At 42.8% G+C, this 16,589-nt stretch overlaps 1 protein-coding gene across 1 annotated transcript in view; it reads left to right on the forward strand.

Moving 5' to 3' along the window:
- baiap3 (BAI1 associated protein 3) overlaps positions 1-16,589 on the forward strand; it is an 85,306-nt gene that overhangs the window by 17,301 nt on the left and 51,416 nt on the right. Inside the window, exons 2-4 of the mRNA XM_060942258.1 lie at positions 5,615-5,702; positions 9,793-9,870; positions 10,239-10,346. Coding sequence (XP_060798241.1) covers positions 5,615-5,702; positions 9,793-9,870; positions 10,239-10,346 — 274 coding nt within the window. The remainder of the gene's footprint in view (positions 1-5,614; positions 5,703-9,792; positions 9,871-10,238; positions 10,347-16,589) is intronic.

Raw genomic sequence — 16,589 nt, forward strand, 5'->3', positions numbered from 1 at the left:
ACATCTGGAAAGACACCATCAATGCTGAAAGGTATATCCAGGTTCTAGAGCAACATATGCTCCCATCCAGACGACGTCTCTTTCAGGGAAGACCTTGCATTTTCCAACATGACAATGCCAAACCACATACTGCATCAATTACAGCATCATGGCTGCGTAGAAGAAGGGTCTGGGTACTGAACTGGCCAGCCTGCAGTCCAGATCTTTCACCCATAGAAAACATTTGGCGCATCATAAAACGGAAGATACGACAAAAAAGATCTAAGACAGTTGAGCAACTAGAATCCTACATTAGACTAGAATGGGTTAACATTCCTATCCCTAAACTTGAGCAACTTGTCTCCTCAGTCCCCAGACGTTTACAGACTGTTGTAAAGAGAAAAGGGGATGTCTCACAGTGGTAAACATGGCCTTGTCCCAACTTTTTTGAGATGTGTTGTTGTCATGAAATTTAAAAATCACGTAATTTTTCTCTTTGAATGATACATTTTCTCAGTTTAAACATTTGATATGTCATCTATGTTCTATTCTGAATAAAATATGGAATTTTGAAACTTTCACATCATTGCATTCTGTTTTTATTTACAATTTGTACTTTGTCCCAACTTTTTTGGAATCGGGGTTGTGTATATATATATAAAAAAAAAATCTCCTTCTCACCCCCGGCGGGGGGGTGGTATCCATGTCATCCTCAAGCTCAGGTCCTCTACCAGAGGCCTGGGAGTTTGAGGGTTCTGCGCAGTATCTTCGATGTTCCTAGGACTGCGCTCTTCTGGACTGAGGCTTCAGATGTTGTTCCTGGGATTTGCTGGAGCCACTCTCCCAGTTTGGGGGTTACTGCCCCAAGTGCCCCCACTACCACGGGGACCACGCAACCCTTGACCTTCCACATCCGTTCCAGCTGCTCTTTCAACCCTTGATACTTCTCAAGTTTCTCATGTTCCTTCTTCCTGATGTTGGCGTCAGCTGGGATCGCCACATCTATCACCACCACCCTCTTCTGCTCTTTGTCCACCACCACTATGTCCGGTTGGTTAGCCAGGATCTGTTTGTCAGTCTGGAAGCTGAAGTCCCACAGAATCTTGGCCCTGTTGTTCTCAGCCACCTTCTGTGGTATGGCCCATTGGGACTTGGGTATTTCTATTCCATACTGGTTGCAGATGTTCCTGTATACTATCCCAGCCACTTGGTTGTGCCTCTCCATGTATGCTGATCCAGCTAGCATCTTACACCCTGCTACTATGTGCTGGACTGTTTCAGGGGCTTCTTTGCACAGTCTGCATCTTGGGTCTGATCTACTCTGGTAGATCCTGGCCTCTATGGCTCTTGTGCTTATGGCCTGTTCTTGTGCTGCCATGATTAGTGCCTCTGTGCTGTCTGTCAGTCCTGCATTATCCAGCCACTGGTAGGATTTCTTGATATCAGCCACTTCCTCTATCTGACGGTGGTACATGCCATGTAGGGGTTTGTCTCTCCAGGTTGTCTGTTCCTCCTCCTCCTCTGCACTCTCATCAGGGTTCTGCTGCCTGAGACATTCACTTAGCAGTTCATCCTTTGGGGCCATCTTTCTGATGTATTCTCGGATTTTCGATGTTTCATCCTGGACCGTGGTCTTGACGCTCACTAGCCCTCGGCCTCCCTCTTTCCGCTTAGTGTATAGTCTCAGGGTGCTGGACTTGGGGTGGAACCCTCCATGCATGGTGAGGAGCTTTCTAGTCTTGATATCTGTGGCTTCTATCTCCTCCTTTGGCCAGTTTATGATACCAGCAGGGTATCTGATGACTGGTAGTGCGTACATGTTGATGGCTTGGACCTTGTTTTTACCATTCAGCTGACTTTTCAGGACCTGCCTTACTCTCTGGAGGTATTTGGCTGTGGTTGACTTCCTTGTGGCCTCTTCATGGTTTCCATTAGCCTGTGGGATGCCAAGGTACTTGTAGCTGTCTTGGATATCACCTATGTTGCCCTCTGGTAGGTCAATCCCTTCAGTCCGGATCATCTTGCCTCTCTTTGAGACCATCCGGCCACACTTGTCCAATCCGAATGACATCCCTATGTCATCGCTGTAGATCCGGGTGGTGTGGATCAGCGAGTCTATTTCTCGCTCGTTCCTGGCATACAGCTTGATGTCATCCATGTAGAGCAGGTGGCTGATTGTTGCCCCACTACGGAATCGGTACCCGTAGCCGCTCTTCGTGATGATCTGACTGAGGGGGTTCAGGCCTATGCAGAACAGCAGTGGTGATAGCGCATCTCCTTGGTATATGCCGCACTTGATGTTGACTTGGGCAATGGGTTTTGAGTTGGCCTCTAGGGTTGTCTTCCACATTTCCATTGAGTTCTGTATGAAGGTCCTTAGGTTCCTGTTGATCTTATACAGTTCCAGACATTCCAGTATCCATGTGTGTGGCATTGAGTCGTAGGCTTTCTTGTAGTCAATCCAGGCAGTGCACAGGTTGGTCTGTCTCTTCTTACAGTCTCGGGCGACTGTTCTATCGGCCAGTAGCTGGTGCTTGGCTCCTCTGGTGTTACTGCCAATTCCTTTCTGTGCCTCGCTCATGTATTGAGCCACATGCTTACTCATTTTTGCCGCAATGATGCCTGACAGGGCCTTCCATGTTGTGCAGAGACAGGTAATTGGCCGGTAGTTGGATGGGATGGGTCCCTTCTGGGGGTCCTTCATGATTAGGACTGTCCTGCCTTGGGTTAGCCATTCTGGGTGGGTTCCATCCCTCAGCAGCTGGTTCATCTGTGCTGCTAGGCGTTCATGGAGTGCAGTTAGCTTCTTCAGCCAGTACGTATGGATCATATCGGGGCCTGGTGCTGTCCAGCTCTTCATCTTTGACACTCTTTCTTGGACGTCTGCCATTGAGATGGTTACTGGTTCTTGTTCTGGGAGGTTGCTGTGGTCAGCTCTTAGGTCCACTAACCATTGGGCATCGGTGTTGTGTGATGCCTTTCTTTCCCATATGTCTTTCCAGTATTTTTCCACCTCAGCTCTTGGTGGGTCTGACCGGTTGTTGTTCCCCTGCCATTGAGAGTACACCTTGGCTGGTTCAGTGGAGAACAGCTTGTTTATTCTCCTGGCCTCTCCTTCCTTGGTGTATCTCCTCAACCGGGTGGCCAGAGCTGTTAGTCGCTGTTTGGCAGTTTCGAGTGCCTCTGGTATGGAGAGTGAGTTGTACTTCCTGGGCGCCCCTTTATTCACCATGTTCCCTTTCTGTAGTTCAGCTAGCTGGCTAACTTCTCTCCTTGCTGCCTTTATCTTGGCCTCTAATCGTCTCTTCCATGGTGGATACTGTTTGTTATGTCCTGAGCCCACCTTGTGTCCAAGCATCTCCATGATTACTGTTGCTGTACTGTGTATATATATATAAAAAACAGTTATTCCACGAAATCGAGTCATGCATGAGCTGCTAGCCGACGAGGTGCATAGCATGGAGTTGGCTATAAGCCATGTACAATGAGATTGAGTGGAATAACTGTTTTATTCTATCCACATTCACTGGATTTTGAGAAACAGAGCATTTTTATTTTTATTTTTTGCAAATTTGATAAATAAAAACTTTGTACAAAATGTTCAACAAAATCATTTCCACTTAGAATGTAAACAAACTGGCAAAATGACAGTAGCAATTTGTGAAAAATGCTGTAATAATAATTCTTGAAAATAAAAAAAGATACGTTTTTACCATCAAATACTTTTATTCCATATTTTGTTGCTTTTTGTAATTTTTGAGGGTTTTGTTTTCGAGTAGAGTTTTTATTTCGTCCTCAGTTTGTTCAGCGACACACTCTGCCATTTTGTTTTTCTCTACTCACAGTATATGAGCTGATAGCCTAGTAGTAGAGTAGCCAATCAGAGCGCGTGATTGCTCAAATCCAGTGACTGCGGATAGAACATACACACACACTGATCAGCCATAGCATTAAAATGTATGTGTATGTCATCCAAACTCAGTCATCATTAAAAGCAGGGTGCTACTGCTCAAATGCTCTTGGGGTGTTATGAACTTCACACAGAAAGACTTGTTGGTTGGTTTTTTTCCTTCTGTTGGTTAAACCATTGCATTTTTAAATGACAATGCTAAATTGATTGGTAGACCTCATGGGATCATCAGGATTATCAGTAATCATCAAGACCTTTTCTTGTACTTTCTTTCCAAAACGATTTTTCCAAAAATTCCTCTGGGAACTGAGAGCAATGGTTCAATGATATCGATTGTTTAAGCAATAAGGGTTACATGTTAGTGCAGAAAGTATAACGGATGTGAATATTAAATCTGAAGAAAGGCAGGTTTAAAAGTACGCCTGCTGATGGCTGATCAATCTAACAGTTTAGACTGCTGTGAATAAAAGTACAGAGACTTCCAGGGCAAAATTTAATCTGCATTCAGAATCCTCATATCAGGTCTCAAGTATCAAGTCATATCAGTAAATATTTCTAAAATCATATGATTTTCCTTTAAAATGTAATATTCCATTAGTGTTGCTTTATTTCCTTGTTGTTTTTCTTTCCAATGTTAAGACAGGCAAGTAGATACATTAAAAATGGCTAATAACCCAACTCTTTTCAGCATCTTAAGGTTTCTTTCAGCACCACCTTCCCATAATGAACTGGGAGTGAAGTCAAACACCTGCTGTGACGACATTAATAAAGCATCACCAGGCCTCTGTGGACAGTCTAGGTAAATAATGAGAAAGAAGGATGCAGTGAGAATAAGAGAAATGTTCATTCCTGCACTTCCTTTTGGAGTCAGAAGGGCAGAGCAGATTGGATGATGCTAGGGGTGGGGTGGGTGTTTGGATGGTTGATGAGGAGTGGGGGGTTAGCTGGAGGCGATGGGGGTGGGGTGGGGGGTACTCCCAAGGTTCTCCGTGATGCCAACCGATCTTGCCATGAACATGCTATCATCACCATGGCGACGGAGGCTGGGAAATTAGCAAGTGGCAGGGGTCCAGGAGTTCATCCTGCTTCGCAGGAGAAATGCATCAGCCCCCTCTCTTGTGGATCGCTATCTAATAAAATGAACTGAGTTGGATAGCGCAAGGTTCTTTCCATTATGAGGTGAAAACCTACCTGTGGTCTTTTTAGAGAGGCAGTGACAGGAATTTACAAGATGTCCATCTTCTTGTCTCTTTTCATGGAAACAGTTTCTGCAAGATTCACTTCTGTGTGTTGTTTTTTTTTTCAGGTGTAGAAGAGAGGCGAGGACCCTTTTTGTCTCCCCAGTAAAGGAGAAGGAGAAGACTAGATAAATTAGATAAATCAATCTGACTGAGACAGTTCTTGCGATAGGGAGGCTGTGTGCTCTTATTTGTTTTATATCTGAACTCCATCTGATCCTCCTGGTCAATGCTGAAATACCACAGGGATTGCAGTTACCAAAAAAAACAGCACCTTGTATAAATCCCCCAGTTCTGGCTTGCTTTATTACTGCACATGACTGACAGCTTGGCAGTCCCAAATCAGCCGCATGGAAAATCCTGCTAACAATTGCCGACTGGTATCTCTAAGTGCCTTCCTGCCCTCCTATATTGCATTCTGAAGGGAAGGTCTTTTTAACAAGTGTGAGATGCTTTTTCACTGAACAGATCCATTTACATGTTGCAGGGGTGCCAAGGGGAATGGGGACTTTTTTGAGCGAATGAACAAAATTGTCCAGAAGCAAGACAGTCTCTTGACTTCCACTCAAGCTGAGGTGAGTATACGATTCACAGGACACCGCACACACTCCTGAGACCCAGTAAGACGCTTTCTCTTCCACCCACTCCCAGTCTTACTAGAGCAAGGCACATCAGTGAAGAGATGGCTCATAGAGCTGAACATAGCATTGTGTGTGGAAAGAATCAGAAGGCTGGTTGTTGTGGCAGGATCAGCTATGACACGCTGCTCTTGGTGGCCTTTGTGCCACCTACGCACAAAGCAAGCGTCTGCTTTAATCTGTTTTATTGAGAGGTTCAAGGCGTGTTACTCTTCACTCACTATTCCAGTTCTCAAGTGCTGAAAGGAAGATAATGTATGGACAGGAACAAAAGCCTCTATTCAGAGGCGTGTTACATACGTATGTAAATGTAAGTACAATAGTAAATATATAGATATGATATTGTGAATGAATTAATAACATGACAGTGATTGTCAAAGTTGGCTTATTAATTGGAGAGACTTTATGGCCTAAAGTTTGTGGACAACTGACCATCACACCCATATGTGGTTCTTCCCCAAACTGCTGCCACAAATTTGGGAGCACAGAGTTGTCTGGAATGTCTTTATATGCTGTAGTATTACAATTTCCCTTCACTGGAACTAAGAGGAGCGGCACGGTAGTGTAGTGGTTAGCACTGTCACCTCACAGCAAGAAGGTCCGGGTTCGAGCCCCATGGCCGGCGAGGGCCTTTCTGTGTGGAGTTTGCATGTTCTCCCCGTGTCCGCGTGGGTTTCCTCCGGGTGCTCCGGTTTCCCCCACAGTCCAAAGACATGTAGGTTAGGTTAATTGGTGACTCTAAATTGACCATAGGTGTGAATGTGAGTGTGAATGGTTGTCTGTGTCTATGTGTCAGCCCTGTGATGACTTGGCGACTTGTCCAGGGTGTACCCCGCCTCTCACCCATAGTCAGCTGGGATAGGCTCCAGCTTGCCTGCGACCCTGTAGGACAGGATAAGCGGCTACAGATAATGGATGGATGGATGGATGGATGGATGGAACTAAGAGGCGCAAACCTGTTCCAGCATGACAGTGCACCTGTGCACAAAGCACAGGAGCTCCATGAAGACATGGTGTGTTAAGATTGAAGAAGAAGAGCTCAAATGTCCTACACAGAGCCCTGACCTGAACACCTTTGGGATGAACTGGAACACTGACTGCACCCCAGGCCTCCTCACCCAACATCACTAATGCTCTTGTAGCTGAATGAACACAAATCCCCACAGTCACGCCCCAAAATCTAGTGAAAAGCCTTCCTAGAAGAGTGGAGCTTATTATAATGGCTAAGCGGGGACTTCATCTGGAATGAGATGTTCAACAAGTCCATATGGGTCTGATGATCAGGTGTCCACAAATTTTTGGGCATATAATGACAGTAAGAGTAAGACCTCCACCAAGGCCTACTTAAAAAGAGCTGTAAGTATATGACTGCTTGGTCAGAGTGCAAATTAACCAAAACACGGGCACAATTCGTTACATCTAAAGTTTGTAATAGCACAATGAAACCATAACAAAAGTACATTGTGTGCACATGTCAAGATTTCCTGACTTAATTGTGACATTAAGTTATTTTGGTCACATCTGTGTTTGTTGTTTTAACTTAAAAAAGTTAGTGTCCGGGCTGCCTTAAAATTTTGAGTTCATTGAAATTAATATAGTAAGTTAACACAACGAGGTGAACAATTTAACTTACTATATGAATTTCAATGAACTCAAAATTTTAAGGCAGCCCAGGTACTAACTTTTTTAAGTTAAAACAACAAATCATTTTTTACAGTGTAATAATAATGCTTCGTACATTACATCAGTATAAAGTATTAGTAAAAGTAATGAGAAGTTTGCAGCGATCATACATATGATTAATCTGATAATCATAAGATTCCTTTGGACATATTAGACAATAATTATAAGAAGTTTATTTGAATCTTTATGTAAATCTTATTTATACATTATCATATTTCTGCTTTGTCATATACAGTATATTGTACAAAACTGTATTCATGTCATGTCTGGCTTTTATACATATTGCAATTGATAGCAAAGGGGAAATATAGGATCTGGTTCATGAAAGGAAAGTACTATTCTTTAATGTTTTTAATTTCATTAATATGAATGTGGAGCTCAAAAATTCAAGTTACGGTAAGTACAACAATTCCCAAAAAAGTTGGGACGCTGTATAAACTGTAAATAAAAACAGAATATGATAATTTATGGAAACCCTATATTTCACTGAAAATAGTACAAAGACAACATATCCAGTGTTGAACCTGAGAAATGTTATTGTTTCTTGAAAAATGTATGCTCATTTTGAATTTGATGTCAGCAACATGTTTCAGAAAAGTTGGTACGGGGCAACAAAAGACTCAAAAAGTTGTGTAATGCAAAAAAAACCCTAATTTAGTTAATTAGCAACAGGCCAATAATATGATTGAGTATAAAAGAACATCCCAGAGAGGTGGAGTCTCTCAGAAGTAAAGATGGGGAGGGGTTCACCGCTCTGTGAAAGACTACATGGGCAAACAGTGCAACAATTTAAGAATAATGTTCCTCAATGTAAAATTGCGAAGAATTTGGGGGTCACATCATCTATGGTACATAATATCATGAAAAGATTCAGAGAATCTAGAGAAATCTTTGCATGCAAGAGACAAGGCTGAAAACTGACAGTGGATGCCTATGATCTTCAGGCCCTCAGGAGACGCTGCATTAAAAGCAGACACGTGTCTGTAGTGGAAATCACTGTATGGGCTCAGGAACACTTCAGAAAACCATCTTCTGTGAAAACAGTTCATTACTGCATCCACAAATGCAAGTTAAAACCAGATATAAACAATATCCAGAAACACTGCCATCTTCTCTGGGCCCGAGCTCTTTTACAATGGACTGAGGCAAAGTGGAAAATTGTCCCGATGTCTGAGGAATCGAAATTTTTTAGAAATCATGAACACCACGTCCCCCAGGCTAAAGAGGAGAGGGACCATCCGGCTTGTTATCAGTGCACAATTCAAAAGCCAGTATCTGTGATGGTATGAGGGTGCATTAGTGCACATGACATGGGTAGCTTTTACATCTGGGAAGGCATCATTAATGCTCAATGATATACTGTATAAACATGTTTCAGAGCAATAGGCTGCCATCCAGACAAAATCTTTTTCAGGGAAGGCCTTCCTTCTTTCAGCAAGACGATGCCAAACTACTTTCTGCACATATTAAAACTACATAGCTCCGTATTAAGAGTCAGGGTGCTAAACTGGCCTGCCTGCAGTCCAAACCTGTCTCCCATTTAAAACATTTGGCACATTATGAAGTACAAAATACGACAAAGGAGACCCTGAACTGTTGAGCAACTGAAATTGCATGTCAGGCAAGAATGGGACAACATTTCTCTTTCAAAACCACAGCAATTGGTCTCCTCAGTTCCCAAACGTTTACAGAGTGTTGTTAAAAGTAGAGGTGATGCAACACAGTGGTAAACATGCCCCTGTCCCAGCATTTTTGAAATGTGTTGCTGATATCAAATTCAAAATGAGCATGTATTTTAAAAAAAAAACAATAAAAATTTCTCAGTTTCAACATTTGATATGTTGTCTTTGTACTATTTTCAATGAAATATAGGGTTTCAATTATTTGCAAATTATTGCATTCTGTTTTTTATTTACAGTTTACACAGCATCCCAATTTTTTTTTTTTTTTTGGAGTTGGGGTTGTACCTGCAACTAGTCTGAATATGGAGAATGTCCTCCATGTAAACATTGAGGTCCATTTTGAACTTCGAATGCATTTTGAACTTGTTGGATTTCTTTCAGTTCCTTGTGCTAAGAGGTGAGTTTGGAAGCTTCAGAAAGGGAACTACGGAAACAGCAAAATCTAAAACATGAATTATTTTGCTCATGTGAAAAAACCCAATCCTCTGTAGACTTTGGTGAAGTGAATCAGTGTGCACGTTTTATGTGAGCACTGTCAAGTTTGCAGGATTTGCAAACTTTTAATCAATGCAAACTTTTAACATGTAAACCTTTAATCATTCACAGCCTCAGGTTTTTTTCAAATCATTATTTCTTTGCTTTTCTTTCTCACATTTTACAAGGAGGACATTATTGTCGGTCCGCTGCCGCCAGAGTGTACGGACTATCTGCTTGTACCGGAGAAAACCACGAGGAATGAAGTGAGTCGTCTTAATCTACCTCTGAAAAATATCATTATATTATTATACACAAAGCACCTTCATCCTTGTTCAGTGGTTTTAAACAAAATGTTTGCATGGTTTGTTTAAACCTCAGTGTGAAATTTGGTGAATGTCTTGACAGTTTAAAAGCCATGCATACATACACCATGCTGTACGTCTGATATATTTCAGTGTTTCAAAATACACTAATGAGACTTGAATAAAATCGAAATAACCTTTGATATTACCAGGGGTTTAATTGTTATAATTGCCCTTTTAGTAACTGAATTTGTTTTGCATTTTAGTGTTGACTTTAAACCTTATACATATTAAATGAAATAGAAATAATAGAAATTGTTTTTCTTCAGCTTGATTTATTGTACGAGGAGGTGGTCTACACTGTCGTTAATCGAGTCGGGGTGCCATCACCTGAATATGTGACCAATGAAGAGGATTTGTTCAGCTACTTAAAGAAGGTAGAGACCTCCTTTCCTTTTTCACAAAGCGAGAGAGCACCACATGCATCCTGTGATGGAAATCATTATTTTATTATTATTATTATTTTTACAACAAAGCAATAAAACACTGTGTTGATATGCTATTTCTTCAGTTTGCCAAAATCATCTAAGGATGGGAAACGTAATGAGACATTATACTTCAGTAAAAAGTATAGTTTCACTTAAGTATAATTTCTAAGTACTGTATATTAAATGTAGAAGTATCCAGTTAAAAACATGCACTCAAGTGAAAGTTAAAAAAAGGTGCTATTTTCAAATGTACTTAAAGGTAGACTGCCTTTCAGATTTTTCAAGTGTAGGTCATAAAAAGAATTTTCCCCGACACCCAATTATTTTTGTTTAGTGGACCGAAAGCTACTAAATTCGAATCACAGACTTCCAATTTTCTGAGTTTTTTTTAAATAGAACAATTAATGAATTTAGGGCCACATGGCCCTAAATTCTCTGCTATTTTTTCCTGCTTCACCATGACCCAATTCAAGATACTACATCATGCATCACGTGGTGGGCTTTCCCTGTTCGTGCAAGGCATTGTGGGATACAAATTTGAAACAGGAGAGAAAAATGAAGGACGTGAGTGTGCAAATGAAACGTGAAAGGCCAACTACAGTAATGGAAGGTGAGAAGAAAAGACGTTATGTTGCAAAGGAAAGGAAACGCAGGACCAAATTAATAAATATTGGCGGTCAGCGAGCACCTCGGTGTGATCAGCTGTTCGTTTAGTGACAGAATGCTGAAACTGCCAGTGCATGGTCAAAGGCAAACCTGTAGATGGCAGTAATGCAACACTGTGGATGCCAGCTGCCGTAAAACCCAAAAGAAGAAGAAAAAGAAGCTGAAGAAGGTCAACCTGCACATGCGTACATGGACTTCCTCTGTCTGTTTGACTGTGCGAAGCAAGCAATTTCATGCACATTATTTGCTCAGGAATCTCCTCAAATTAAATAACTTCCCAGCCACAGAATAGCCTGTTTGTTTGTTTTTTTGAGATATTACCGAAATAAACATATATCACAATGACCAAATTTCAGAGGGAACTAAATTTCACCAATTTTATGAAATTGAAAGGCCGTCTAGCTTTAAGTATTAATAGTAAAAAGCAAATGTTTTTTAACTGATGAAGTGAAATTAATGCCATGAGTTGATGTGAAAAGTAACTTTGTCATTACGTTGTCATGTTACATTACATATCTAAAACTGTTAGAAGGTTGCTGCCCAGACAATTATATTAGCTATTGGAATCAATGTTAGTCATTAACAAAAGAAACTTATTTAAATTTAGCCAGTTAATGTGCACAAATTAGTGAAAATTATCGCAACATGCCTTTTCAAAATAGACGGAGCTCATGCTTTCTAGAGAGGTACCGTAAAAAAAAAAGGGCTCATTTTATACGAGCTGTTGTTTACTTCTGCAAATTGAAACATTTTACTGAGGTAGGGCCGGGCGTGTGTATAAGTTCATACATGCTGACATAGTTAAGTATAGTAATTAAGTATTAAGTATAGTAAGTGTACTAAGTACAAATACTCAAGTATTGTCCACTCCTGAATATAAACAATTAATAGACTTTCATTACCATCAAACAGAAATGGTGTGTGTGTGTGTGTGTGTGTGTGTGTGTGTGTGTGTGTGTGTGTGTGTGTGTGTGTGTTATAAAATAGCTTACACCTTCTAATTCAGTGTTTTTTCTTTATTTTCATTAATTAAAAGTCACTTCATGTCTTAAAGTAATGATGGATGCCATTTCTCTTTACTTAGTTGAGCGATTCTTGACATACAGTAATACTATATGGATTATTACATTTGTGGAATAGGGCTATTTACTGTATTTTTATTATTTATTATTTACTGTTTGATCTCGAACGCATTCAGAAGGCGGGAAACTCGTCCACTAATTAACTTTTGACGAGACACACCCGCTAATTGAAAAGCATTCCAGATGACTACCTCATGAAGCTGGTTAAGATAATGCGGATAGTGCGTAAAGCGTCATCAAGGTATACGCTGGATACTTTGAACAATTTAAAATATGAAGCATATTTTGTTTTTTAACACTTTTATGTTTGCCACATAATTCCATATCTGTTCCATATTTTATTTCATAGTTTTGATGGTTCTACAATGCAGAAAATAATCACAATACAGAAAAACCTATGAATGAGTAGGAGTGTACAAACTTTTGACTGGTACTCTGTGTGTGTGTGTGTGTGTGTGTGTGTGTGTGTGTGTGTATATATATATATATATATATATATATATATATAGTGTGCTACATAAGCTCAAATCAGTAACTTTTTAACATTTTTTTATATTTTAAAACACTATCTACACACACACTTGTGTGGTACTGTGCAAGTTGTCACATATATAAACCAATGTTGCTTTCAAAACTAATGAAAAGTTTCTAAATAGCAAAATCTTTGTATAAAGAGTAGTTCGTTTATCAAGTAAACTGTAGTAAACTGTGTAGTTGGTGTGTTACCCTTTGCATTTAAAACTGCAGGAGTCTGAGGGACATTGTTGTGCAGTTTTATATAGAAATCATCTGTCAGAGTGTGTCACAGTTCTCCAGACTGTTTCACTCGCTTCTGTGTGTTTCTGTAAAATGCAACACTCTTTGGTGTTTTTATCTTCTCAGTGGTCCTTTGCTTCCTATACTATGGAAGCCCTGAAGCACAAGATGTTAAATTTTTTCCTTATATTGATTTTAAAAGTCATAATTTTGACTTAGTGGGTGTAAATAATGAGACCCTAAATAAGGGATAATGTACAGTGAGCCGGTCATTATTATGAGATAAACCCTGATAGAGTGATGTACGACCCATAAAAGGTTTATTTCTTGATAATGACCAGCTCGCTGTATATTATCCTGCTTATTACACAGCTACTTACTAAAGAAATCAACAATTTGACACACAATATTGATTTAAAAATAATTTTATTATTTTATTGCTTCTGCTAATGACATGGTCCATAGCAATAGTCTGTTGTACAGAAATAACAGACTGTAGAATGGGGTAACTGACCAATCAGAATCGAGTATTCAAATAAGCCATGTAATAATAATAACTAAGTGAGAATACCGTGATACGAAGTCAAAATAATGAGGTTGCAATAAAACAAATCACATCTTGCAGTTCAAGGTTTCTGTAATTTACACAAAACACATAAACTTTCTTTCTTTTCTTTCTTTTTTTTAGAAATGAATGAAAACACTTTTCTACTTATTGTATGCGCAAATGCAGAAGATGTGTGTAGTAGTTCGTATGGGTGGAGCACAGAAAGACGACAGGCCAGGATTAAGTTCCACAGAGAAACTCTTTATTTTGGGTCTTTTCAGACTTGAGACAAACTCACACACACACACACACACACACACACACACACACACACACACACACACACACACACACACACACACCAGTCGTCTGGTTGGGGAGAGAGCTTCCTTCCTCTGCTCTCTCTCTCCTTATATAGGGCGCGGTCACTGGGGAAAAAACACAAACACATATTAACCAACATCAGGTGCAGTGATTCTGCCACTTACCTTCCCTGACTCCACCCTCCGGTCACAGACCGATGCTTGACCACGCCCCCGCTGCCACATACCCCCGCCGCCCGACTCAGGCCGGGCAGCCGTCTGGCCTGCAGCTGACTCCCCCCCCCCCCCCCCCCCCCCCCTTGACGGGAGAGGAAGTCTGCCACGACCATCTGCGCCCCTGGCCTGTGGACCACCTTGAAATTAAAGGGCTGGAGTGCCAGATACCAACGGGTGATCCACGCATTGGCATCCTTCATGCGGTGGAGCCACTGGAGGGGCGCGTGGTCCGAACAGAGGGTGAAAGAGTGCCCCAGGAGGTAGTAGCGGAGGGTGAGGACCACCCACTTGATCGCCAGGCACTCCTTTTCGATGGTGCTGTAGTGCCCCTCACACACCGACAGCTTTCTGCTTATGTACAGGACAGGGCGGTCCTCCCCCTCCACCTCCTGGGACAGAACGGCCCCCAGCCCTCTGTCCGACGCGTCCATCTGCAACATAAAGGGGAGAGAAAAGTCAGGGGAGTGTAACAGTGGCCCCCCGCACAGTGCAGCCTTCACCTCAGAGAAAGCCCGCTGGCATTTCTCCATCCACTGGACCGGATCTGGTGCCCCCTTATAAGTCAGATCAGTCAGCGGGCTGGTGACATCCGAATAATTAGGTATAAACCTACGATAGTAGCCAGCCAACCCCAGGAATTGTCTCACCCCCTTTTTGGTCTTGGGCCTCGGGCAGGCCGCAATTGCTGCCGTCTTGTTAATTTGGGGACGCACCTGCCCGTTGCCCAAGTGGAAGCCCAGATACCGTACTTCCACCCGCCCAATCGCACACTTCTTCAGGTTGGCTGTGAGACCCGCCCGCCTCAGCGACCTAAGGACGGCCCTCAGGTGTTGTAGGTGCCGCTGCCAGTCATTACTATAAATAATGATATCGTCTAGGTACGCGACCACATAGGTGGCGTGGGGGCAGAGGACCCTATCCATCAGTCGCGGGAACGTAGCGGGCACCCCAAACAGCCCAAAAGGAAGTGTGACAAACTGGTGTAAGCCGAACGGTGTGGAAAAGGCCATTTTTTCTTGGGATAATGGAGTCAAGGGGATCTGTCAATAACCCTTTGTCAAATCCAGTGTCGAGTAAAAGCGAGCCGTGCCTAGTCGATCGAGCAACTCATCAATACGAGGCATTGGGTACGCATTGAATTTAGACACCGCGTTGACTTTTCTATAGTCTACACAGAACCGGACCGACCCGTCGGTCTTGGGTACCAAGACCACCAGGCTGCTCCAGTCACTGTGGGACTCCTCGACGATGCCCATTTTGAGCATGGCCTCGAGTTCTTCCCGAACCACTTTTTTCTTGTGTTCGGGTAGCCTGTAAGGGCGGCTGCGCACTACCACCCCTGGGGGCGTCTCAATGTGGTGCTCTATGAGGTCAGTGCGGCCGGGCAGGGGCGAGAACACGTCCGAAAACTCGGTCTGCAACTGGGCGACCTCCGCGAGTTGGGTCGGGGAGAGGTGGTCTCCACAGGGGACCGGAGAGGTACGCAATGCCAATGTTCCCTTTTGAACCTCCAGCCCCAGCTCCGCCTTCTCCGGAACCACCGACACCAACGCCACGGGGACCTCCTCGTTCCAGAGTTTGAGCAGATCGAGGTGGTAAACCTGTAGCGCCCCACCCCTGTTCGTTCGCCTCACCTCGTAGTCGATGTCCCCGATTCGCTGTGTAACCTCAAAGGGTCCTTGCCACTTGGTGATTAATTTGGAGCTCGATGTGGGCAACAGTACGAGAACTTTATCTCCTGGTGCGAACTCCCTAAGGTGCGTACCCCTGTCGTACAGGCGGGTTTGCCGTTCTTGGGCCTGTCGCAAATTCTCCTGGGTTAGGTGTGTGAGTGTGTGGAGTTTTGCGTGCAGGTCCATAACGTATTGAATTAGATTTTTACTGGGCGAAGGTCCCGCCTCCCAATTTTCTCGCAGCACATCTAGAATGCCGCACGGCTTACGCCCATATAACAATTCGAATGGGGAGAACCCTGTGGAGGCTTGGGGGACCTCTCGCACTGCAAATAACAAGGGTTCGAGCCATTTATCCCAATTACATGCGTCCTCACTTAAAAAATTTTTAATTATATTTTTGAGGGTGCGATTGAACCGTTCAACTAAACTGTCCGTTTGTGGGTGATAAACGCTGGTGCGGGTCGGCTTAATACCCAATAACCCATACAGTTCGTTCAGTGTACGTGACATAAACGAGGTGCCTTGGTCAGTCAGAATCTCTTTCGGTATTCCAACTCTGGAGATGATGCGGAAGAGCGCTTCCGCAGTACTGTGTGCTGAGATATTGTGAAGAGGCACTGCTTCCGGGTATCGCGTTGCATAGTCCACCAGAACTAAAATAAAGCGGTACCCTCGTGTTGACCAATCTAATGGCCCGACGAGATCCATCTCAATTCTTTCGAATGGGGTCTCGATTAATGGGAAAGGGTGCAAAGGCGCTTTTGGAATGGCCGCTGGATTTACTAACTGGCATTCGTGGCACGCCATACACCACCTACGGACATCGCCGCGAATCCCTGGCCAATAGAACTGGGCCATTAGCCGGGCTAGTGTCTTATCCTGCCCTAAGTGTCCAGCCATGGGATTAAAGTGAGCCAGCTGGAATA

This window comes from Neoarius graeffei, chromosome 16, assembly GCF_027579695.1.
Source record: "Neoarius graeffei isolate fNeoGra1 chromosome 16, fNeoGra1.pri, whole genome shotgun sequence".
NCBI classification, from domain to species: domain Eukaryota; kingdom Metazoa; phylum Chordata; class Actinopteri; order Siluriformes; family Ariidae; genus Neoarius; species Neoarius graeffei.